At 40.4% G+C, this 27140-nt stretch overlaps 1 protein-coding gene across 1 annotated transcript in view; it reads left to right on the forward strand.

Annotated features, from left to right (window-relative positions):
* IQGAP2 (IQ motif containing GTPase activating protein 2) overlaps positions 1–27140 on the forward strand; it is a gene marked incomplete in the record, with an annotated part of 4327392 nt that overhangs the window by 4162798 nt on the left and 137454 nt on the right. The window contains 2 exon segments of the mRNA XM_044063965.1: positions 3037–3180; positions 20280–20388. Coding sequence (XP_043919900.1) covers positions 3037–3180; positions 20280–20388 — 253 coding nt within the window.

A 27140-nucleotide genomic window follows, 5' to 3' on the forward strand; every position in this document is an offset into this window, starting at 1 on the left:
TCACTTCTGTGGAAAACTGGCTTCACATTGCCCATTTATTACTCAATCCCCAAAAAACAAAACTACTCCTATTCCTCCCCTTAGCATATCTGAGGGGCAAATCCAGCTTCAGAATCTTCTCAATTAACAATACAGAGAGAGAAATCGTATCCCATACAAAACTGCTTGATGTGACAATTGATGGCAACCTCTGATTTCAAGTTGAACTCCACATTAAAAAAAATTACCAGAAATTTGGCATGCTTTATAGACATAAAAACTTCCTTACTAACTTTGCTATAACCACCCTATCAGCTAATTACTTCCTTCCTTTACTCTTATATGGTGCCCCTATCCATACCAACTTGCAAGAATCTGTTAAAACTAAATTTGAAATACTGCAACAAAGTTGCTAAATTTGCTGCTAATAAACAATATTATATACATCACTGCAAGACCATTAAAAGTTTGAACTACCACACTACCTGGACGTCATGCAACTAGCTACTGCCCACAACATCATTTATAAACCCCCTGCTTTTCCTGCACTAAGCTGTATTCTTCCTTCATCCAGACAGACCCCTCTGTCATAATGATAAGCAACTTCTCACCATCTATAAACCTCAGAAAGCAATTGGAAATAGCATTCAGTGCTACTGTATTGCCAAAAAGTGGAATTTTATTCAACAGGCTGTTAGAATTGTAACTTGCCATTCTTCCTTCAAGCGTCTTCTGAAAGACCACCTATCAAACTCATTGCTGTGTTCATGCTATACCCTGATTGAGCATCAGTTTTGTCTACTTTTATCCTCCCCTATCTATAAAAATTCACAACCTGTCAATGTTTCATCACCCTCACCTCGCTATCCTACCCTCTTTGCATAACCTCTTCCTATCCCCTCCTCTCCATTTATATTAATCTATCTTAATATCTCTTCCCTTTTATAGTTACAATTAAACTAAATGCATGATTTTACGTGTTACTACTGTGAATTCCCAAAGGCAAGCTCTCCAGTATTGTACACAGTATTGTACTTTGCTTTTTCTCATTGTTTTCTTTGTAACGTATCTTTATCTCTGTGCCTTGCAATATTGTTGATTGTTTCTAAAATGTATACTTTTCAACTGTTTTTATTTTGTAATGTCTTTGAAAAAGCATGTTTCTCTGTTAAATGGAGCTTTTCTCCCCTGACCTCTGCTGAAAATGGGTTCTTGTGATTCAGTAAACAAAATGGCAATAAGTCAATGTTAACTGTATAAACTAAGCAAGTTGCTAGAATAACACATTTTGCATTAGAATACATTTTCTGAATGATATGAAGTCTGGAATTTGAGTGCCTGTCATTATATACTGCCATTATTCTCAGTCCTCAGTGATTTGCCTGAAAAACACATTTTTTGAGAAGCATACCAAAAATAGGCTAAAATCTGGACTTTCTGCAAAATCCTGGACAGCTTAGAGTATGGCTGATGTGATTAAGTATCTTCGGTATTTGCTTTATTGATCTAATCAATAGACTCTTTGATATCTTCCAAAATTAGTAGACTCATGTTCTTCCTCTTCAAGTAGTTTTTGTCTACCAGATTAAAGTCTGAATATATAGGAACCACTTAGACAAAATCGCAAAGAAGAACAACTAGCCAGTGAATCCACCAATAATTTATTAAAATAATAAAACTTGTAACTCAGCTCAGCTCTAACGTCTTGGCTCACCACACAAGCCTTCAAGGAGTAAAAACACATCAGAAAAACTTGCCTCATATATTGTGTTCAATTAAACAATTAATTAATTAAATAGTTAAATCAGATATATTTCCAATTTAACTCTTCATTAAGTCCATATGGATGCAGAGTATTAAATTTCAAAATATAAAGAGATTCCTTTATCAAAAATTTTTTTAAAAGACATTCATCAAATACTGACACTTTAACTTTCCCTAATATGTTGTTGTCTTTCGGCTTTTCCTGGTTAGGGGTCACCACAGCGGAAATCCGGTCTGCTAATGATTGGCAGTAGATTTTGACGAATGCCGAGGTGCCAGCTCGATGTTCAACCTTCAACGAAGGCACGCCCATTTATGCATGTCTTTCAAACGCCCACCCAACCGTGGGGAGGACATGCAGACTCCACACAGAAGGCACTCCCTTCACTCCAGCCGAGAATCAAACGAGAGAACCTCTTGCTGTGAGGCAACAATGCTACCGCTGTACCACCGTGGATGTCATTAACTTTCTCTAATATAGTACCCTGTAAACCTTCACTATTACCATTATGGAAACATTTAAAATGAGTGGCTTCGGATCTTTCTTGTTTCCTATTATTAATATCTCTTATATGCTCAAGCATTCTAACCTTAAATGCCCTCTTGGTCTCTCCGATGTAAAACTTACACGGGCATTTAAGTACATATATTCACTGGATTCACTGGCTAGTTGTTCTTCTTTGAAGTCTGAATATAGCTTGATACCAGGTAACTGACTGTTGTTTCCTAGATGTCTGTATTTTACTTTTTTTTCAGATGCACTTTGCAGTTTGTAATTACACAGGGGAACATATTAGTTTTTTTTTAAAACTTTTTCTGTTCTGTACCAAACCTCTACCATGTTTTTAGTGATAAAAATTTGTGTTGAATTTTTATCATTATAAGTAACATTTTAATGTCCTCAAGTTGTCATTTGACATGAAAAATCTTTTGAGTCTCTAAAAAAGATGGCCAATGTATTACTGTTGCATCAAAGTAGAAGGGTCTAATGTAAGAAAAGTCCAAGTTTGTAACTGTTTAATATTGCCATATAGCATGCTTTCTTGCAGCAGTAGCCCACATTCCAAGAAGGCAAGGCCAGGGACTTCTTGGGGCTTGTGGAGTTTCAAGCAGGTCCTTCGATCAGAGAAGACATGTACTTCCCAAGTACAGGAGTTGAAAATTTTAGGAAGTACCATTTGAGAAGGTTGTTAACCACTCAGAGGATGCTGTCAAGGATCAGCTGTTATGGAGAGTGTTTACACCATCTGTTATAACTAAAAAAATAAACTGAAAATACTTTTTATTTAACAGGAATTCTCGCAGATCAATCAAAATGGAAGGCAAAGGCGAAGAGAAAGGAAGTAAAAAGTCCAAACCTACACCAGTAAAGTATACTGCTGCTAGACTACATGAAAAGGGTGTAGTTCTGGAAATTGAAGGTCTACAAACGAATCAGTAAGTTAATAAAACAGTGGTAATTAAAAATATGATTAGTCATAATTTTCAAAGTATTAAACACACAAAACATCTGTAATGTCAAAGTTTTTTTGTTAAGATTAAGTCGCTACAGCTATCCACCACTCCATGTTCACACCTGAAAGCAAGCATTTTTGGCTTGCTTAACCATGATAACAGAGTAAAGCAAAATAGACAATTAAAAAAAAAATCACAACAAAATGGCACACTAAATCCAGACAACTTAAAGACTTTATTATGCAAGTTTTCACAATTCATAATTGTTCAAATTCGAGAAGCCTTGTAAACGTTGAAGGCCTGCATGAGTGGATTATGTGTGCTGTTTTCACTTTTATAATGTAACACCTGATTTGTAGTTCTAGTCTCTCTTTATTGTGTGTTAATTAAAATAAATTACAGCTGATGCTATTTGTTTAAAGCAGGGTTTCTGAAACAGTAAGATGAGAAGTCTTGTCATGCTCCAGGGAGGCTCAAGCAAATGTTTTTGTTTGAAGAAGACCAAAGTATTTTTCTGATACCCAAGGAGAGGCTGTGGGACCTTTCTGATCATTGAGGGAGGATCATTATGATGGACTTGAGAGCCTGTGGCATAAATTGATTAGTTTGCTAATTTAGCACTCATTGTGTTGCCTCACAGAGTAACTGAAGGAAGGAAGATTTAAAAAAAAAAAGCAGTGAAAAACTAGGTATCTTGCTACTTCTGTCTCTGCAGTCCTCCTCACATATGGATTTCAGACCTTGCCATGGGCTTGTAAGCTGGCTTCACATATTTCCCAGCAATGGATACCACTCCCCCATTAACCATTAATTGCTTGTCTGGGGTGCTCCTGCGTGCCTTGGAACGGAGTCTGGCAGCCTGACTAATGAAGGGGTCCAGATTAGACTTTCAAACAATTAACATGGGTAGTCACTTCAAGTGGTCTTAAATGCACTGAAGTAGAAATAAATATTTTCATGAATTATCTTAAAAGTGGATAAGTGGAAATTCTTTATCAAAATAGTACTTGTGTTTTTCTAGTTTTTCTCTGAAATTCTGTTTAATGGGAGAATTGAAGAGAGCTAGAGAATCCTAGCAGGCTGCTAAGCAGATTTTTAATAATGATGTTATCTTTTTTTTTTTTATTATTGGATCTGTCAGATGCAACAAAAATTTGTATTAAAACATTGCCCTCCTTTTATTTTTAAATGGAGTCACAAATAATATACTAGGCAGATGTGTCTTAGTGTCTCTATTTAAAGTGAGTGATCTGGTTGGTTTTAGACACAGTATTGTTATTAGCGTTTATAGTCAGGAGAGGACACACAATTATTTTTACCTGTGATAACTATGTGATATAAAGTACTTACTGAAAACTGCTTTAAGCTTGATCCCCTACTTTTTTTGTGAAGTTGTGTATGTTTGAACTGTTCAATATGTTTGAGCGTCTTTGGCTGAGGGAATCAAAGGTTGGAGATAAAAAGGAGCTTTGTGTGTGTCTGAAGTTCAATATGTTTTTGACTGGAATTCTAATAATTTTAACAAGGTGTTCCACAGATCACTAACAAATTGTGCTGTGTTATGTATCACAGAAAATGACCTGCTAAGCCTTTCATGGAAACTTTGTTTGGTGAAGCATCTAAAGAATATCTCTAACAACAGATGTTTTAGTGAGATGTGAAGTCCACTGTCAGTCCAACAGCACAGAGGATTAAGGCTATGAACTGCTAATGAACGTCTTCCTTTAGTTCAAGGTTTGATTCCATTTACCTACTGTGTGACACTGAGTAAGAATGTTAAGCAGTTGGTGCTCTGGAGCAATTAGGTAATTGGGCTATGCTTTTTAGTGGTCACCTGGGCCACATGTCTAGCGACTGGCTATGAACTGAACTCTCCAGAAGGCAAAAACTAACTGCTGTCCAACAACTGCACTCTGAATTTGAGTCCCTGGTTCTGCAGTTCTTGTTCAGTTTAGATTGCAAAAGTAAGTTTGCTGTTGGCATGGTTATTTGGTTTTGTAAGAAGTGCTTATCCAAAATGCTATGCTGTCAGGACTGTATGGGAAGAGCCTAACATCATTGCACCTATTCTTTGGATTCTGCACAAGGAACTCTAGCCTCTCAAAAATTATATTTGCTAGGTTGAGACTCTAAAGTCAACCCTATTGTTGTACTGTCCTTTAGAAAGCTTGTACTGTGCAAGTCATCTTAATCATCCTCCCAGTAAGAAGTTCAGAACAAAGGACACATTTGGGAAGCATGTTTATATGTCTTCCGCCTTGCTCTGAGGGTAGTTAACTACCACATTATGGTATTGTTCCATTGGGAGTTTGCAGATGAGATGACACACACACTGGAAAAAGGTTTTCTGAAGGAGACTTTAAGTTACAGTCACATGACAGCTGTGTCTTGGATAGTAAACTTCACCATGCGTCTTGTGCACAAGTTAGTGGATGGTACAGCTGCAGCAGCTTGGTGATGGCATAGCTCTCTGCCATTACATCTGGCAACATCATGCAGGTTTTGCTAAAGAGTCTAAGGCATAGTGCCTTAAATGTATCCTTTGACTCATCATTCCTCATTCGTAGCTAGAGAGAGAATGTGTAAAAGAATGGCAAAACAATCGCAACTGTTGTGATGTTTCCACCTGTTGAACACCTTTTTTTCAGTGATGCAAAAGAGTCAAAATCCGTTAATGTACTGGCATGATGAACAACAGCAAGGTAATCAGAGGTCTGGAAGGAACAAATGAGACCATGACACCTTCCAGCATAAACACCAGCACAAAAGCAAGAATAACCAACAACAGTAGAGATACTGTGGTACTCCTTCATAGGGGATGGCAGTTTGATTCTCAAGTCCTTGATCAACTGTCCCACTATGGAGTTATTTGAGAAGTTTTCTGTCCCTCCACTTTGATGTATGGCTTTTCATGATACCCAGCAAGGGACTTCAGACTGTAATGTCTAGGAGCTATATAATTCATATCCACCCACCCCAACATACCCCACTTTCTTCTATCAGACATCCCGCCACATCATATTAGTGTAGCAAAAAAAGAGGTTTTAAATCTCATTAAAAAAAGAACCATCCAAGAGGTCACACCTGAACAGAGGCGATTCAGCTATAATTTCAGATTTTTAGTCCCAAAGAAGATAAAGGACCTCAGGCTGATTTTAGACCTGGGAGGTCCAAACAACTTTATCTCCAAACAAACTTTCCATTTGATTACAGTTCTGTTAGTGCTTGATTACTTTTAAGGAGGAGACCTGATCTGACCTTTGGACCTTCAGGATGTCTGTTTACTTCAAGATTGTCAAGAGGTGCAGGAGATTTTTATCTTTCTGGTTAATAGCTAGTAATTTTCAATACTAAATGGTTTCATTTTATCGTACCTCAGCCCTCAAGGTGTTTACCAAATGGATGACTGTAGTTACAATGAACCAAGAGCTGCTAGGACTAAAGGTGTTTCCATACCTGGACAGCTGTCTCTTAGATGCACCAAGTTTGGACAGACTAGTTGCAAACTGAGAGTCTGTACTGTGTCTTTTTCATTCCTTGGGAATAACAACAAATATTGCACAGTCCCAGTTGCAGTCCTTGGAGAAATGAATATTCATTAAGTGCACATTAGGCAATCCATCCTGCAAATCACTACCCCCTCTGGATGGGATTGGTCCTTTAACAATGTGTTCTCCCCGGTCATTTGGTCACTGCAGCACTCTGCCTAAGAGCAGTGGACCTTATGGCAGCTAAAATTTGTATGGTCTGTCATGCAAGATTCCACACAAGGATTCTGCAGTAGACTTCCAAAGTGCAGTGGTCATAGCTATCAGACTCCATATCTTGTCAAATAAAGATTAGTGGAGTATTCAAGATTCACTTAACAATGGCAGCTACAAACTGTGAATCTTACTTTGGGTAAGCTATTTTGCAGATTCCCACTCTGGCAGTGGCAATGACCCTGGACAGTTCTGTTCTTGGATTGGGGTAGGACATTGTCAAGAGCAGACAGTCCAAGATGTATCATTAGATGGGTGCAAGTAGAAAGGCAGAATCTCAACCCAACCAGTGTACAGAGATGCATTAATTGTCAGGACAAGTTGTTTGATTAAATGAATAGTTTATTGTAATCCATATAAAAACAGTCACAGTTGACACATGAATCTAAGCACTTTCATTCCTTGTTATCTTGAACTTCATCAGAGCTTCACTCCTGCAGAGATGTTTGGGTTTGTTGTCCACACACTCTGAGAATAGAGACATGGCATTCCTATTCTGTGTTACGAGTTGGGAAGATGAGGGGTCCCTCTCAGAACAGGGATTTGTTTGTATGTGGATTACAGTAAACTATTGACTTGATCAAGCAACTTTTTCTTGACAATTATTTCATCTTTGTACACTAGTTGGTTTGAGTTTCAGTAATTTTTCCAGTGTACCTTATCAATTTGAAATACAAAAGATGAAATCACTTTTGGTAGAAAGGTTTTTATGGGCATAAAAAAAAGACGCTGCACAAATGAGTGCATATCTTTTTTGAGCGTCATATATGGTTGAATTTAGTTTTATATAGCATAGGTAAGCAGGAGTGTGCAGGAAAATTGATATTTGTAAAAGTGGTGGGTGTGAAGATGTGCGAGACTGTGTTATAACAGTTATTGTAAATATGTGAGTGTCCTCAGGTTAGTGTTCAAGTTAAGGGTAAGGTAAGGGGATAGATGCAGTGTTGTACATCACTAATATTGTCTGTGTTCTGTGTCCTTTCCTCTTGTGTAGTAGTACTGTTGGGAAAGGGTTTTAGGGTTTTTTAGTAATGTAATGCATAGGATTAGGGTTAGCACACCTTGAGTAAGACGGTGCTAGGAGGGCAAACCCTAAACTTACCTCTGCTCCTAACCCTAAACATTATGTTACTAAAAACCCTTTTCCTAACAGTATTCACTGCCAAGACTACACTTGATCTCAGTTTTGTAGATGGATTTACTGTTACTGGGATTTTTTCAGTGGTAGAGAAATATTTAATGTTTTGTGATTTCCTTGTGAGTCACTCTAATGTTTTGTGATTCTGTTTTTTATGTTCTACCATTTGTAATGCTCTCTCTCAAGTTTTCAACCTTTCATCATACACTTGGTTAGAGACCACTATGCAACATTTTGGATGTAAGGGTGGCCTTTTTCCCTATTTGTAGGCATTCCAAGACTCCATACCACACAGTGAAGTTGCCATCCATACCAACAGCATGGCAGTGATTGGTACATAAGCAATGTGGAAATCTTATCCCCTTTGTCAAGAGTATAGTAATGAACTATAGCTATAGATTGCTTTCTGATCGCCAGTAACCTTACTGTGGAAGCTAGTTCTCGGTTGCCACTTGATGTCTCATGAGTGATCTCGTTGCCGTTCTGTGGAGTGGAAGCTTGTTCCCCCTGTTGAGGGAGCCTTCCTACTACCTCCTTGCATCCCTGAACAGTGCCAAATGCTGCATATTCTATTCTGTCATCCTTCCTGTAGGGAATGATTCCTTCTCATTTTTCTACCATATCTCATTATTGTTCATTCAAAATGTCAAGCATAAGAAGTCCAGCATCATTGTCATAGCCCCATTTGGCCTTGCAACTGTGATTCCTTCTGCTGTGGTCTCATCTTATGGAAAGACCCTTACATCTCAAACCCTTCAGAGACCTAGTGACTCGCATTTCTGGCAAGCCTTACCCAGTGCTTAATTTTTTTTTTGTTACTGCATAGTTAATCTAGATCCACTAATGGCAAGGGACCCATCATACCTGCTGGGGGTGGAACAAATCCTAACTTATGCAGAGGCCCATTACCAGGAAACAACACAAAAGTAAACAGATGCATTTTTCTACATAGGCTACTTCCTAGGAAGGATTCGTTTATGGGTCCAGTAGCTGCAGTCTTGGATTACCTCTCTCAGAATTTCAATACAGGATAAGTTAACTCTTCTGTTTTACATCCACTTCACAGCCATATCCAACTTTCCTCAAGGCTGCGCTACTTCTGTCTGAAATCTTTAGAAGTAAATATCTTTTGTATTTCATGAATGTCCACAGGTCAGGTTTTACATAGACTGAACAGAATCATTTGGAAAATAACCAATTCTTTGTTTCATTTTCTAATAAAAATTGAGTTCCAAAGTTACAAATGTTATTTTGTCTAAGAACCTCACTGACTGTGTCAGGTTCTGTTTTGAAAAACATAATCAGACATGTCACCTTTGCCGTGCAGCTCATGTAAAACACTGGCTACCTTTCCCAGATGTTTTCAGAAATACATCTTTATATGGTATTTGTGTGACTTTTGTACAGCACTATAAGCTGTATGTGATCTCCAGGCCTAGGTTTGTCTTTGGAGTCAAAGTAAACAGAGGCATGTTTCATGATGAACACCTAGGAGAATATGCTTGGTAGTGTGTCCTACTCATTGATGAAGAAGGGCTTCCTCAGACCAGAAATGAAATACTTACTATAATAATATATGCAGAGAAAGCAGGTTCATACTCCCCAGTGTAACTAGCCTCCTCCCATCTTGTGATTGACATGGCCAGTAATGTTTGCAAAATTTCCATATGTAGTGCGCCTCTTTTGAGCAGCACACTTGAGCTCTGGAGATAAAACTGGTTTGCAGAGCATTATGGAGGGGCTAGTAGCCTTTGAACATTTTAGATGCCAAGTTGACTGAAGCCCTGCAGTTTTAGTACTAGTGGATTGATCATTCTGCTAAGTATATAATTTTAATTTGTAGAAGGTTCATAACTTTTGTTATATTTATCTTTGGGGACCCTCCTTGATAGTTAAATCTACCCTCTGCAACACTGGCATTCTACAATGTTTAGGAAGTTCCCTCACCCATGGTGACACATATAAGTGCATTCATCCCTGTTGTCTTCTTCATTTTTCTTTTTTTTATTTTGCCACATGCATCGTTCATATCGTGAGCCTTTCTGTCTTGCTATCATTGGTAAACATTCATGTGACTACTTACTTTTCTGTGTGGTAATTTTTTAAACTTGCTTAAATCTGATACTGGATGGAGAAAGTAAGCTTCTCACAAGTGTAATGGCGGGACACCTCTCTTTGACCATGGGTAATAGAGCTTCTTCATTGAGGACTTCACTTTGAGAACTGGTTGGGGCCTAACCTTCCCCAGTGTAAGTCTAGTATTCTTTGTAGATGTCCAAATTTATTGCATGGATGAGGTTGTTCCTGGTTAGTGGGGAATTGTTTCTGGCCTTGTTCATCTTTATTGCAGTTGACAGGAGATCTGCTCTGGGGAGTGCATCTCTGCTTGTTTATGCTGTTTTTCCCCATGTTGATGATCTTGGCCTTGATCTTTTCCACTGATCTTGTGCAGCAACTGTTTGAATTGCCCATTCATGGATCACAGATGCAAGGGGCTGAGGTTTGTCTGCTGCAGACTCTCCCTCCCTTGTCCTTGTTGAGAAGAAGCCATTTCTGAGACATTACCCAAGTCATTTTTCCAAACACAACATACCAGTTACTTGTTTGAGTTTTCTAAAGACCCCAAGTCGCAGAATTTCACCCTTAGGGATTTTTCTATGACACCAGAGCCAGACTTGGAGCAGGTTAGAACATCTTGCTTAACTGCCTGTGGTGTATGTGCAGTTAGACAGCTACCATTGTCCAAACAACACATGTTGCTTACTTACAATTCACTTAAATGAGTATGTGCAGAATTCCTTGGAGTTGTAGTAAGACATAGGGCTGTCATTGACTTCACTACAGTGTCAGTTGATGGTCAAGTTTTTGACTCTGCCACTCCTCCATCCCCTCATCCATTTGGCCTACATTTAGAAAGTGCTTGCAGGCATATTTTAGCCTCCACCCCTTTTCTTCTGTGATTTCTGTCCTAGGAAAAAAAGCCATCAGACACTCTGGTAATCCCCCCGTACAAATCAGCCTTTAAAAAATATTATTTTTAACTGTAGCAGGGTCCTCATGCAATGAATCTGGCTTCTAAGATGTCCAGTTCCTTAATTAGGCCTCTGACGGACTCTGGTGTGGTCAAGGTGGGCCGCTGGTGGTACCAGTAACCAAAGACTTTCCGCTGCCACCTGATGGGAAGCATAAAGCTTGGAGATGTGTGGACAAAAAATGCACTTTGTCACTCTGCAGCTTAATCCTTTTAAATGTGTGTCTCTTCTTGCCAAGTTCAAGTCTTTCCATTGGAGTCCGTACTAAAAAAGCTTGAGGATGTCCTAGAGTCTGGGTTCATGGTTGACCTTTTCCAAAACCACCTATTCAGCTGTTGAGGTAGGATCTCAAGAAACAGTCTGTTGCTTGGATGGTATGGATGCTGTGGCTAGAACTGCAGGCTCTTTTGTGTACCTACATGGAGTGGTGTGAACGATGATGTCATTCTTATAGGTTCATGAGTAAGTACTAGGCTAATGGCCCTGGAGCTACTGCAAGTGTAGCCCAATAGTGTTCCCAGTCATCTGGCTTACCAGACGTTAATTCCCTGTGCCCCTATCTAGCAATGCGATTGAAGTGATATAGGTCGAGTCCTAACTCAACTGCTGATTTCGGATTCTACTTTTATGGAGGTAATACTGGTTGACTGAACTACTGGGGATGCAGTTCATGGCCTATTTAAAGAAAGAAGGCCTTCTTCTGTTTAAGCAACTCATTTGCTCTTCTAGTTTAGTTTCCAAATTTGTTTATATGAAGAAAGGGAGGTCCCATCACCATCCTAGGTGTAAGGCCAAGCATCCTTTAATAGTTTCCTCCTTTGTGCTGTCTGAAACCCTCTAGAGATGCATTTACCAGTCGTTTTAATGCAGCCAGCTCTCTGGTCTGAGATGACCTGGGTGGGGGATAGGAGCCTGGTTTATCTAGCTTGGAGATTCATTCTTTGTACCACTAGGGTTCAGTTTTGTTGGTTATCCAATCTTCTTTCAGCCCCTTTCTTTCCCTTTCCTATTCTCCACTGTGTCAGATGCAGATTAACTGTCAGGAGACATAGACTTAAATAGTTCTTGGGAGGTTTAGACTCTCTCATTTTCAGAAGACCAGAGTGGTATAGTTTCTCCTTACTTGTTCTTGACCTTTGCTTCCTCTTCCCTTGAGGCATTGAGTTCCATCTCCCTCTAATTTTTCAGATAGTCGGGACGGGTGTTTCTTCTTGGGAATACTTTCTTCCCTTTTTCATTTACTTTGATGTATTTAGGGATCACCTCAGTGAGTTTTTTAAGAGTGGGCCTCGGTCTTCAGAGACTTTCTAGGGTTTGGCTGGTTGACAGCTAAAGTGGTGGAGGTAATATAATCTCTTTGTACCCCATTATAAAGAGATGAGCAGAAGGTATTCCTATCCAGGATTTCTGGGAGGTTCACCAAGGGAGCCCCTTCTAAGTTGTAGTCCCACTGACCTGGCAATTATTTACTGACGCCCCTCATAGCTGCTTCTCAGTGTGATGGTAGGTTTAGTTGTTGTTAAGGGGACATGAAGTCTGGGCTAAGCAGTATATTTGTGGGTGCATTTCAGGCCTGCTTTTCAACCTGAATGCTGTTTTGGATGTGAATTCTGCCACATCATTCATGGTGTTAACACAGCTGTTGGTCAAGTTTTTCAGATTCTTTTGCAGCCTCTCTCATGTTCAGGGTCTGTCTAGGTAAAAGTTTGTTACTTGCCCTTGATCCCTTGGTGTTCCCCACCAAACCATAGGTGGTCCTTCCACTTGTTTTAGCCTTCCTGTTAGCAGACTGCTGCTTTCCTGGGTTTCCTTTTGGGTTTGTGTCAGCAGTCTCTTCCCTGGGGGCTGACTGTGGATTGTTTGAACCAGAGGTTCTAGGTATTTTTGTTTGCTGAGTCTAGATTTCCAGGGGCCTTTTGTTTTGGCTCAGCACATGGGTAATGTGATATCTTTTTGTGCCAGCTAACATGAGGCCGTTGCCCTTGCAGTGTATAATTTGTTGCCCAGTGCTGAATATTGGCCTTTGGCTTTGATATGTCAAAAGCTCAACCCTTCTGTGTCTGTCTGTCTGTCTCTCTCTCTCTCTTTCTCTCTCTCTCAGGTAGCAGCATGCTAGTGATTATTTGTACTCCTTCCTCTAGTCCTGTTCTGGAGTAGCAGCAAAAGAGACTGTGTTTGGGCAACATTTCCAGTCGTCTTGTATTTTGTGGATAATCCCTTTCACCTCCAGTGATCATGCTTTTCTTGTTCTACTTCTGGATCAGCAGTATTGGAAGGGGTGGTAGATATGGCTGACTCCTGCCTTTTCTGACTTGGTGTGTGGGTGGATTCCTATATAGTTTTTCTTTTCTCTTGTTTATTCCATTTCACATTCTAGAGTTTAGGGAGAAATACACGCTTCATCCTCAGCATTCCTGTTTGATCATGTAAAGCAAGGACTCTTGTCTTCTGTCCTTTGATGGTACTGAATACCCTTCCCAGGCTTGGAAAGGTGTGCCCCTCTTATTTGGGTGACAGCTGGCTCCACCTCTTAGCCTGGATGAAGAACTTTTCCTACTTCCTGGATGCTGGCGATTGTGCTTAAAGCTTCTGGGAAGAGTTTTACTCAGCTTTCCAAATTGAAATGGTTCTTGTTTTAGATAGAATAGTACACTGTCTACTCTAGTATGTCTGAGTCATGGATTTTGGATATTGCCTGTTTGCTCAGGTCTCAGTTTGTAACTAGAGGTCCTGGGCTTGTGAACGTCATGTTTGGCAGACTTGCCTGTCAATTGCTGTTGGGCCTGTGAGTTTTTTGGTGCTGGAATTCTTTTTAAGCTGAACGTCTTTATTATTAGCTCCAGTTCTGCTAAAGGTTCAGGGCTGCAAGTGTAGGGATCTCCATCATTGCTTCCTAGGGTTGGATTCTCCCTCTAAACTCACACTTATTTTGAGAAGATGGTCCATTTTTTTGTCCCTGAACTGCTGCTTGTATTTTGTCATTTCCTTTTGTGGCAAAATCTGGAAAGAGGAGGGTCTTATTCCCCTGGAGGAGTTCACCCTTTTCAGGTGTTACCAGAAGTGGCTGTACCAGTTTTGTTAGGTATGTGGTTGATGTTCTTACTGCCACCAGGATAGGAAAAGGTTGCAGGTTCTAATTTCCTCTTTGTGAATTAGCATTGGTGCTTACTTTGCCATTGAGTGGTGCCACCTGTTTGTTTTTTTCTGAATTTAAGGTCTACTCATTTTCAAGAGTAGCTGCCTCAATTTTCTGATTTAGTCTATTCTTTGGCCTACTTGGTTACTGTGGACTTTGGTCTGTAGTGCTCCCTTTCTAAATTATATAGTCTTGGCCTTGATACCAGGCATATTTTGACTAGAATATTTTCCAGGATGTGTTCTGTGGCTCCTTCCACCTTTCTTGCTTACCATTTGGAATTTAGCCCAGTTAGAGAACCAAGCAAGGAGGGCCCTCCATGTTACATACAACAGGTATACTTTTTCCTTATTTGTCGACATTACTGAAACGTCATTCATGGGTCAAGAGCTTCCTACTCATCTCCATCTGGAGATAGGCAGTCCCTCCCAACTATCTTCAGCAGTTTGAGTTCCCTATAAATTGAATAAGTATACACTAATGTATCAGTTTGTGTCAATATGAGTGTCAAGTCTATATTGATGTTTCTTAATTAGCAGGAAGGTGCTGTTAATGGGTAGGAGGTGAACTGCCTGGTGCAAGAGCTTAGTGCTTTTATGTAGTACTGTTGCAGTGCAATGGCATGCAACTTTCACATACAGGAGGAACTTCCCGAGAAAACCTATCAAATGTTGACTGGTTGCAGATAAATTAAACTGACCCAGAGGATCAGTAGATATTGCAAGAATGTGTATGTTGTAATGGAATCCTTTAGGTTTGTAGCTGTTATTATAAAGCGGTGAAGCTATATGGAATAAGTTACATGAATATTTAAAAATGAGTTGTACAATATTGGTGTTAAAAAAAATCCGGATAGCTTTAAAGAATATAGTAAATATATAGTATGATTTGTTTTTTTTATCTGTGCTTTTTGCCCCCAGTCCTGCAGACCAAAAAACATATCTAATAGGACCGAATGTCATTCATTCTCCATACTCCATATTCCCAGCATGCAAAGGAGAACTGTCCAGAGTAGCAAATCATCCAGGCAGCCATGAGGGTTGCTTATGTTGTGGCCATCCAAGCTGTGTAGACCTTCTTCAGTGGGCCATCTGGACTAGAGGCCCAAGGTACCCACAGGGGAGGGCTTTTGTCAGCAGTGATACCACCCTGTTTTGCCCCTGCTGCCACCACTACTCCTGGCCAGTTTCCAGTACTAATCATATGAAGTTCTTTCATTTACTCAAACAGACTGGACATTTTTGTAAGTCCCTAGCCCTGCTGCCTTGATGATTAATATGAGCACTACATAACCATGGGGTGTCTACTTCCTTCCCTTGATGTTTGTGCACCCACACAAGTTACCACTACTGGCTTTAGATATCAAGCTCATTATTTTCCAGCCTGTGGCCATTGAACAAGTTGCTTGAAAGCAGCAGCCAGCTGGGAGCTACTTGCCTTTACGTCTAAGATGAGAAAGCTGGCGAAAGCTACTCATTTCCTCTAGTCTCTCCGCCTGGCTCTTCCAGTATCAGAGCCACTCCTCAAACTGTCTTATTCATTCCCTACAATATAACCAGACCTTCACAAGCATTTCAAGTTATTTAATTCTAGCCACTATATTAGGTGTAATTCCCTCCTTATGCAGTAGCTCGTCATATACCTATATTTCGCCTTATAGCTCCCTGTATCTGTTCTCCATCTCCACTATCAGACAGTTGTCACTCCTCTCCACTTTAAATCACACTCTGTGTCTTCCTAATAGTTCTTAAATGAATAGTACAATGTGTCAGTCAAGTCAGTCATTCAGTTCTGCTTCAATTGAAATACTTCTGTCTATGGAGTATGCCCTGAAATTGTAAATATTGCCTTGTAATATTAAACATTCTTTCACCAGTACTTGATATACTGTTAATATCTGTGTGTGTGTCTCAGTGTAAACTCGCACCTGGTTTGAACTAGAAAGAAATTCTCTTGGATCAGTACTTTATCTTGGTTAGCAAATCTAAATAAATCTGGGTAATTGTGCACCATAGAGCTGGGTTATAGTAAATGTATAGAGACAGTAATAGCTGCTGATCTATGATTCAGTAAATCATAATTATTGCTTCATCTTGAAGGGAGTTTAAGTTTTTATTTATTTTATTTTTTATAGTTTGTTGACCAGGTTAGTCCGACTAGGCCAATGGCCTCTTCTCAGGAGAGACATAAGGTGGTATTCATAGTGGTAGTGTTAACGAGTGTTAGTATCCGTTCCATTGCTAGTGCAGTGGTGACCGGGAGAATGGCTTGCAAAACATGTCATCCAAAGAAAACTAAGTAAAGACAAATGCCGATTCTGTAGAAGTGTTTCCTGAGATCAAGATCAAGGAGGAGAGAGTTGTTCAGGAGAAGGAAGGAGGAGATCGGATTGAGAATTCAAAGTTATTTCACCAGGAGCTTTTTAAAGGGTTGAATTACAACCCTCTAGTCAGGAGGATTGCAGGATAATATTGTAGAAAATTTGATAGAACAAAGCGAGTTGGAGAGCGGGAAGTAAATGTTGTGGCGTGAAATGATAGAAAGAATAAATAAGGAAGAATAACAGAAATTAAAGAAGAAATTTTGTGCAGAAGTAGTCTGACCACAAAAAGAAGTCAGAAGGGAGAGAAAATATACAGAAGAATCAGAAAGGAAAAAGTATGTAGTGAGACTACAGAGTAAGGAAGAATGTAAAATGGACAGGAATTAAATATGGGACAAGATTGTTGTGCCTTTAGGAATAAAGGCACAGGAGCAAGAGCCTTTATTCTGCTTAAAAAAGAGACTTATTGTGGCATTTTTTGAGACTCCTTAAATGTTAGAATTTTTTTTTGGTGAAATAAGAAAAGAAAAAAATAAATGTATTTGTAGAATAAATACATTATAAAGAATTTTTGAGAAATGCAGGAAAAAGTTAATATACAATTTTGGACAAACGGAAAGAGAGACTGTTAAAAAATACTTGTTAAAGAACTTTTTTTAATGAAGTGAAGGGCATTTCTAAGGTTATTGATAACAGAGGACTTTGGGCAAAGTCTTGAGACTGTAACGTGATTTTGAAAATGGAAAATGGCAAAATGTACATAGTCCAAGAATGGTTATTGTTCATGGTTATAGTGCCGCTGTTAAATATTGGGGACAACAAGAACATGTTTTTTTTTTCTTTGTGAAAGAAGGACATTTTGTGAATAGTTGTGATAAAAAAGATATTCATATGGGGAAACTGGTTATAATGCTAAAAATTGTGAAAAATGCTATAAATGTAAGTAGATAGGACATGTATGAATGGATTGTGAAAAGGAGAAGAGCTTAGAATGTGATTTAGAAGGACATAATAGAGAAGATGTAAATGAGAAGGAACAGTTACAACAAGAGGAACAATAAAAAGATAAAAGGGAAAGTAATGTAATGACACAAACCAAGAAGAAAATACAGATAATACACAGAAAGGGAGAGAGAAAGTGGAACAGATGTTAGTGATAGAAAAGCAATAAATTGGGAAATGGTTAAAAAGTAAAGTTTAGTTGAGAAAAGGGTTAAAGATAGGAAAAGAAAATTTCAGGATTTAGGAATGAAAGTAAAAAAGAAAGGAAACTGATAATGTATTGTAAATTAAAGAGGAGGACAGGAAATGATAGGATTTTTATTTATTAATGTTAACAGTGTAATGAATGTGGTTAGGAGAATAGGAGTGATAGAATGGTGTAATACATGTAAAGTAGATTTGATAGTATTGCAAGGATAGTAGGGTTTTATGTAAAGAAGAAGGAACAGACAATCATGGTTAGGGGTATAATATGGAACTTGGGTAATGAAAATTGTTCAGGATTTGCTATATTATGTAGGAAGGGATTAAAGCATTTAGACAGTACTGAAGTTAAATTAGGGAAAGTGATGTTAGTGGACTTTAGGTGAAAAGGGAAGTGTATAGATTGAAAGGATAAAATGAAGAACTCGAGAAAAGTAAATATTTACAGGAAATGAGAGGATTATATCCTAGTATTATGTCTTGCTGATAATATAATATTAACAGCTAAAAACTGATAAATGAAGAAGGTAATTATAAATGTGCATAACAGATAGCAGGAAGTAGGATTAAACATTAATAAGGAAAAAATGTAAGGGTTTTGGAGATGATAGAGTTGGAAGGAATACAGTTTGAAAAAGAAAATACCAATACTAGGAACTGATTTTGGAGAATGTGGTGTATTGAAGGAACAATGGGAAATTTTTCAGAGATTTAAAGGAACTTGGTATATATCATGTGGAATAGCTATAGATTGTCATTCAATAAAAGGTGCACCTGAAAAGTCCAGTATGGATGGGAAAATTCTATATAGTGTATTTTTGATACAAAGAATATTTTTGAAACCGCTTAGTGAATTTATATTTCAGTTTATTTGGGGGGTGTAGATTAAATCCAGTCAGAAGTGTGCTACTATATATGGAAAAGGGGGAAAGGGGTTTAGGTTTACTGAATCCAGTAAGTATATGGAGCCTCATTAAATTTATATAAGGTCTTGGAATGGATAAATGGAAAATAAGTTGGTAATAAGTATATTTAAAGAGAATACAAAAGAGAATGTGATCTAATAAAAACGGATAAAAGGAAGAGAGAATGGAGAAATGAGACAAGAATGTATCAAGAAAAAAAAAGTGGAAATTAAAGATAGAAGGAACAAAAGAAAATAGAAATTATTCTGTGAATCAGTGGGTACATTTAACAGAACAAATAAAAGCTATAATAAAGCAAATAAATAGATGGTTTATAAAGAATACTGTATGTCAAGATTTCTTATGGAGGGTGCAAATTAATAAGTTGCCAGTAAAGGGAAATATGCTTTATAAAAATTAAGTGAAAGGATTCATCTTTTTTGTAGAGCGAAACAACAGAACATGTTTTCTTAACATGTGAAAGAGTTAAAAATCATGGGGAAAATAATAGAAAGTAAAATAGTTAAAGAATTACAAGATTATAAACAGATAAATATGGGTGTGATTGAATTTTTTATGGGAAACATAGTAAAGAATATGTCAATTCTTCTTCTTCTTCTTTCGGCTTTTCCCGGTTAGGGGTCACCACAGCGGATCACCTTGTCTGCACATTGATTGGCAGTGGAGTTTTACAGTGCCGAGTTGCCAGCCCGGCTCCCAACCTTCCACAGAAGGCACACTCACACGCACACCTAGGGCCAATTTAGAGTGTCCAATCCACCTGCAGCATGTCTTTGGGATGTGGGAGGAAACCGGAGCACCCGGAGGAAACCCACGCGACCACAGGGAGGACATGCAGACTCCACACAGAAGGCACCCCAGCCGGGGATCGAACCGGAGAACCTCTTGCTGTGAGGCGGCAATGCTAACCACTGCACCACTGTGGCCGCCCAGTAAAGAATATGTCAATAATTTAGATAAAACATGTTTTATATTATCTAGACAATTTGGTATGAGAGACTGAATGAAATTATGTTCAGTGGGAAGTGGATATTACCAAATGTAATAAGGAAAATTAAGTGGCTGTGGAAAATAGAGTGGGAGTCTGTGCAAATGTACAATTTGTCAATAATGAAGAAATATAGTGGTTAATGTAAGATCTTTGAAATATGTAACTTGTAAGTAGTTGTACAAGTAAAGAAACCCGGCTCTTTTTAATAAGTGCTATGGGATTGTGCACATTCACCTGAATTACCACCATCTTGGGCAAATGGGGCCTCATTTTAACGTTTCATGTGGACAATGAGCAGTCTTTATGGTACAGGTGAAAAAAGAAGATTTTTGTCCTCAAAAAGTAGAACTGACTAGATTATGTATTCAGGTTATTTTCTATTTACTTTAAATGTATTTAATGTGTTAGTTCATGTTGGAAATGTTTTGTAAAAGTGTAACTGATAAGGTACTTAATTTTCAAAGTATATTTAATAACAGCAGATTATTTTTTCCCTATTATAGATAAGCTTTTCACTGCATATTGTATATGACATGATTGATTTATTTTTGTAAAAATTATTTTACAGGTTTAAAAATGTTCTGTTTGACATTTCGCCCACTGAAAGTGTAGGTGACTTTGAAGTGAAGGCCAAGTTTCTGGGAGTTGAAATGGAGAAAGTGCAGCTTCATTTTCAGGTACTGTTTGTCAAGATCATTGTCCTAATTTACTGTAAATCTTACATGGCTGTATATAACAAGTTGTCACAAAATAAATGCCAAAATGAATTTGTGTGTTGTGCTTCTAGCTGAAAGCCACTGTGCCATTGGCGGCCAAGTAAACAATGATATTTGGACCATCTGTGGAAACTTTTTCAGTTGTGACTCAATTTTGAACATGTCACACCAGATAAATACATGTTGAGCAACATTCTAGATTGTTAGGTGTAGGCTGTCAGATTTCTGTCTGAATAGTTGTGCTGTGATATGATTTCTCAGAAGTGTTGGTGGAGTAGTGTAATACATACCTGGGTTTGTGTATGCAGAAGTGTGCATGTAGTGCATGCATGTGAGTATGTGTATTATTTATGTGTATGTATCTGTGTGTGTATATAAATATATATATAGATATATATGTGTGTGTGTGTGTGTGTGTGTGTGTGTGTGTGTATATATATATATATATATATCTGTGTGTGTGTGTGTGTATATATATATATATATATATATATATATATATATATATATATATATATATATATAAAATGTGTGTGTATTTAGATATATAGATTTGTGTGTGTACCTCTATATATATATATATGTATGTATGTACACACACACACACACACACACACATGGTTACACTTAATCTTGAACAACTGAAATATCGAAATTCAGTTGCTAGAGTCCAAAGCGCCAAAACTGCAGAATACCGAATGCGGAAATATCGAATCCGCGGTTGTGGTGGTGCGTGCATGACATGGGATATTGCCTGTGTTCGTGATGTGCGGTGTGGTATGTGAATGGAGTTGGAGATTCAGGTAAGTGATGTTTCTGTAAGGGTATTGGGTAGGGATTTTAGTGTGTATGAGTGTGTTTGGAGCTTATAGGTGTGGTTTAGGGTAGGGTAGGTAAGATTGTGAGTGTGTAAGTGTTGAGAGTGGTGGTATTTGTACGTATGTGATGTGTGTTTGTGCAAGGGGAGTGTAGAATGTGTAGTGGTTGGTTTTGTGTGTTTGTAGTTTTAGTGCAGCCTCTGAGTTAGTATATATAAGTAGCGGGTGTGTGGGGGCTGCAGGGTAGCTTGCCCCCTGCTTATATGTAGGGTAGGCGCGTGTGTTTAGTTTGTTGTGTTTGTGTGTGTTTTGTTGGTTTGTTTTAGTGTTGGGATGAAGGTGTGTGTGTATTTGTTTGTGTGGTGGAATGTGTATTTGAAAAGTTGTGATTTTGAATTTCGTGCTTTTGGGTTTTGGGTTTTAGAGTTTTCGGCTTTATAGTCTTAAGATACTGAAATTCGATATTTCAGTATTTCGGGATTATAAAGTGAAAGCATATATCTTTATACCTACACACACACACACACACACACACACACACACACACACACACACATATTTGTATATCTCAGTAGCACCACAGTTAGCATTGCTGCATCACGGCTCTTGGTTCTCCAGTTTAGTTCTTGGCTGAAGGTGCTTTCTGTGCAGAATCTGTATGTTCTTTCTGATTTTTGTAAGATTTCACCTGGTGCTTTTTTTTCCTCTCATCTCAGACATGTCACTGGTGAACTGCATTTCTTCAGACTGCATGTAGGTGTGTTTGTACACTTCCTGTGATGATTTTGCATCCCACTCAAGAATACCTTGGGTCTGTTGAGTGCTAGGACAGGCTGTGGCTCTTCTCTGACCTTGAATTGGATTAAGCAGTTAATCAAAGAATGAAATTGTATGTGTATATGTATTTTGTGTGTGTGTGTGTGTGTGTGTGTGTGTGTATATATATATATATATATATATATATATATATATATATATAGAGAGAGAGAGAGAGAGAGAACACAGTCCCAAGCAACAAGGAGCTCTGTACGATATCCAGTGATGGCAAAACCAGATAATGATGAATCCAAGATGTGATAGTGTTTAATCTCGCCGTTTGTTCTTACACATGGGTTCGGAGCCGATCCTCGGCTCCGTCGCCTCTTGCAAGCTCTGCATCGAGAAGAAGCTCGAGACAATCTAATACCCACAATCCCCCTCTGCCTTTACCTCAGATCTAGTTTGCCGCTGCTGCATTCGCATCGTTGGGAGCTAGCTCGAGCGTCTAAAGCTAAGATATAACTTATTTGTTATATTTTATTAGATTTTCTATTTCTATTTGATGTTTCAGTATTATACTGTATGATTGTGTTGTGGTCTGGTTGATTTCTTGGTACCGTTAACTAGTTTTATCGGTTAGATATTTTTCGGGGCCTACAACCCTTCATAAATTTAATAATATTTGAGGAAAGAAAAGTTCCGAATCTTTATACCGGATTTGACAATTTTTTATCGGATTTGACAAACTTTAACAGATTTGACTACATTACTGGACTTGTCTCTTTTTTCTATAATGTCTGATAAGGTGAAGTCAGGTTTCAAGCGTTGTCAGTGTGGCCAGAAAATGTCAGTGACTGACAACCATAGTTCCTGCGTCTACTGCCTTGGCCCTCTCCACTTGCAAGAGGACTGTTCCATCTGTCACTCTTTTAGTGGGAGGGTCATGACAGATAGAAGGAAACTAATGGACAGAGGTCTGTTGAAACCTTCTTTTCAGGAGGCTCTGGATGCTTCTGACCAGGCATGAAGTCCTCTAAGGAATCGAAGACGTCGGAGCCCAAGTCATCGGCTCCGAGCTCTTCAGCAAAGGTTAGATCACCGGTTCCACAGACTTCGGGCCGAGTGTTCAACTGGTATCGGTTCCTGAGCCTCGAGTCTTGGAACCGGTGATGGAGCTCCCTCCTCGACCTTATTGAGGTCGGCTCCGTCTTCGGTTCCTTCGACCCGTTCTTCCTCCAAACTTTCGGATATCGATGTGGATCGCGTGGTGCAGAAGTTATTGGAGCATTCGCCCTCTCCAAACTTATTTCGGTTTCCACCCAGTTGGTGTCGAAACTTGAAGGCCTCCCTGTATCTCCATCCATTCCTCCTCCGAGACCGATTCAGTCTTTGGAGCGGAAGAGGCTGATCTACTGATTGTGGAGCCCTCGGGTCCAGAACCGCCTTTCTCGGTCTGTTCCTCTCACCTCGACTCCGTTGGACCCGGTACCGAGTCTCGGAGCCGACGGTCTGTCCTTGGTTCCGGGGCGAGTCGAACCGGCGTTCGGTTCCGACTCTCCTCGGGCCTCGGCGGATCGATTCGGCTCCGTCCTCGGGTCGATGCCGTTCGTGCCCGTGTCGGAATTCTTCCCATTTCCTCGAACCGGGGACTCGCGGGACCCGGAGCGTTCGACCTGATGAGGAAGGTGTTGTCACCAGACAACCACATCAGTGGAAGCAACCTCTCCTCCCATAAAGGGCCGTATCTTCATCTGCACCCACAGCCACATCCAAGCGCGGGCACCAGTGTCTCAGCCACCCCTGGAGGGTGCCCCTCTTCCTCCGAGGCTTCTTGGATGCTCCCCACAAAGAAGTCCCTAGGAAAAGATTGTGTAAGAGGAGACACTTGGATTCTCCACAGGAATCCTTGACATCTGATACTGACTTAGATGAGTCAGAGGAGTCCCTAAATCACCTTCGAAGATGTCTCTTTTGACATATTGGATATCCTGAAACAGAGAGGTGACTGGCAGTCCCTTCCCCCTTCTGAGGATGAGTCAGTTCTGCTGAAGGCATTTGGTGCTCGCCCTTCTTCCTCCTGGGTCACTCCGCCCTTGACGAACTAATGGAACTAATTGCTCAAGGAGAGGCGGGAGGCTCCTGACACAGTGGAACCAGTTCCAAGGATACCTAATAAATACATCACGGCACCTCAGGACAAGTCCTACCTAACAAAAGGAGTTCCAGTAGATGCTATGGTGGTGGCAGCAGCCACGAAAAAGGAGATGTCGGAGTCTTCTTTGTCTGTCCATCCTCCTAATAAAGATTCTAGGACGATGGATAGATACGGAAGCGCATTTTAGTTCAGCGGCTTTTTCCATGCGATCCCTGAACTATTTGACCCATTTTACACGTCTACAGAGGATCTAGTCAAAGAGTTGGGAGATACCCTCCAGGGTACTACAGATGCAGCTGTCTCAGAGAAAGTGACAGCGCAACTTAATACCCTTACATCGATTGTTAACTCGTCCATGATGCTGATTTCGGTTCGAGTAGGGCAGCAGCTTCAGCGATTGCTCTTCGCAGACAATCCTGGATGCGCTTATGCTCCTTTGCGGAAGCCTTCAAGTCTTCCTTTACTAACGCCCCATTTGACGGTGCCACTCTCTTTGGCCCCAAAGTAAAGGAGACCCTTACCCGGTGTGAACAGGAGGGAAAGACTCTGTCTGCTGTCGGAGTCCGTTTTCCACCCCAACCAGACCGTACCCCAAAGGGCAACGTGGTGGAAAATGTGGTTTCAAAACCCCAAGGATCTTTCCCAGGCATACAGGGAGACGCCCCTCTAGAGGCAGAGGAGGGGTAGAGGTGGAAGACGCAGCTCTGGCGGCAGAGGGGTCCGCAACATCAAGGTGACAGGGGGACACTCCCTGGTAAACCTTTCCAGCACTCCTGAGAGGAGGCCCGACTGTCCTGCTCTGGAGGCAGTCGGGAGCTTTATACCCTCAGGCCTGGCAAAATTTAACTACAGACAAGTGGGTAAAAAGCGTGGTCACCAGAGGTTACAACATACCCTTTCTATCTCATCCCATTCCAAAGAAAAGACTCCCAGATGTACCGCCCCATCTGCGAGAGCCAGCAGCCATAGAAATTTCAAAGCTGCTAGAAAAAAAGAGTCATCCAACCAGTCCCAGCGGACCAGCAAGGATTCGGGACTTACTCAAGGTTCTTTTTAGTTCCAAAGAAAACAGGGGACTGGAGGCCCATTCTGGACCTAAGCTACCTCAATACCTTCGTCAGGAAGGAAAAGTTCCGAATGGTCACGCTTCAATCGATCCTTCCATTCTCACAGAAGGACAACTGGATGTGCTCAATAGATCTGGAAGATGCATACTACCACATCAAAATGGCCAGGGCATCCAGAGATCATCTGCGCTTCCGGCTGGGGGCCAGTCACTTTCAATTTCGAGCCCTGCCCTTTGGTCTGACCTCAGCCCCCAGGGTCTTCACCAAATGCATGGCAGTGGTAGCGTCTCACTTGAGACGCCAAGGATTCCAGGTGTTTCCGTATCTGGACGACTGGCTCCTTTCTGCCACCACCCAGCGTCAACTATTACAGGCCAGAGACTTTGCTCTTCAACTGTGTGTTCACCTAGGGATTTCCGTAAACTTCGGAAAATCCTTACTTCAGCCATCACAAAATATCTTGTTCATAGGAGCAGAATTAAACACACGTCAGTTGATTCTGAGGCTTCCCCCAGAAAGGATATTATCACTTCAGACACATATCGTCTTCTACTCTTGTCAAGGAAATCTCCTGCAAAACTAGTACTGAAGGTGTTGGGCCTCATGTCAGCCATCCTTATTGCAATTCCCTTGGGAAGGCAGCACATGAGAGTCCTACAATGGCTGCTGTTTGCACAATGGTCGTTCAACAACTACCTCTAACACACGAGATTCTTATAACAAAGACATGCAAAACAGATCTAAACTGGTGGCTTCAAACGTGCAACCTTTCCAAGGGGAGACCGTTTGTGCTACCGCCCACAGTTACCGTGACCACGGACGCTTCCCTGATAGGGTGGGGGCATCTTTCAGGGACAGACAGTCCAAGGCGAATGGACCAATTTGGAGTACAATCTGCACATCAATGTTCTAGAGTTGAGGGCAGTGTTTCTAGCGTTGCAACACTTTGCTCCCCTTCTTCCTCTGGGAACTATTGCAGTTCAGACGGACAACATGTCTGTAGTCTGGTACATAAACAAGCAAGGGGGAACCAAATCCTATCAGCTATGCAGAGAGGCCATGAGAATCTGGCAGTGGGCGGAGTCCACGGGTCGCTTAATAGCAACGCACATCCCGGGTCATCCAACGTCATAGCCGACAGGCTCAGCAGAGCAATTCTGTTACCGCACGAGTGGTCCCTAAAACAATCAGTAGCGAAAAGGATTTTTCGCAAGTGGGGCCAGCCTTCCTGCGATCTGTTTGCGTCTCCAATGAACGCCAAATGCAGGAGCTACTTTGCCCTATTACCCCCTCCAGGGAAGTCCCCAGGGACGACTGGTTCACGATTGGCCCCGGACTCCTGTACGCATTTCCTCCATTTCCTCTGATATCAAAGTTTCTCCAGAAAGCCAGGAACCTACACAGGACAATAATCCTCATTGCCCCATTCTGGCCTCGTCAAATTTGGTTTCCTTCCTGAAGATACACTGCATTCGGGGACCCTGGATTCTGGACCCAGAGCCAGACCTATTGACTCACTCGTCAGGGGTTCCCCATCCCGCTCCTGTCCCTCCATCTAGCAGCTTGGCTGCTCCAATTCCCAACTTAGCCAGGTCTGATCTTTTGTCACCAGCAGTCCAGAATATATTGGTGGCTTCCCATAAAGCTTCCACTACTAAAACATATGCTAGCAAATGGGCGATTTGTATTCTGGGAATACACAGCATGTGGATCCTTTTATAGCTCCTTTGAATAAGATATTAGAGTTTTTAACGGACTTATTCCATCAGGGTGCTTCTCCTGCTACACTAAGAGTTCAATTGGCTGCCATTTCAAATTTCCATGTGGAAGAATGTGGAGCTCCTGTTATGGCTCACAGACTTTGTAAAGCCTTTTAAAAGGGTTTTTCATATTAGACCACCGGTCAGATCTCCC

Source organism: Protopterus annectens, chromosome 2.part2 (genome assembly GCF_019279795.1).
Source record: "Protopterus annectens isolate FY-2018-M chromosome 2.part2, PAN1.0, whole genome shotgun sequence".
In the NCBI taxonomy this organism is placed as follows: domain Eukaryota; kingdom Metazoa; phylum Chordata; order Ceratodontiformes; family Protopteridae; genus Protopterus; species Protopterus annectens.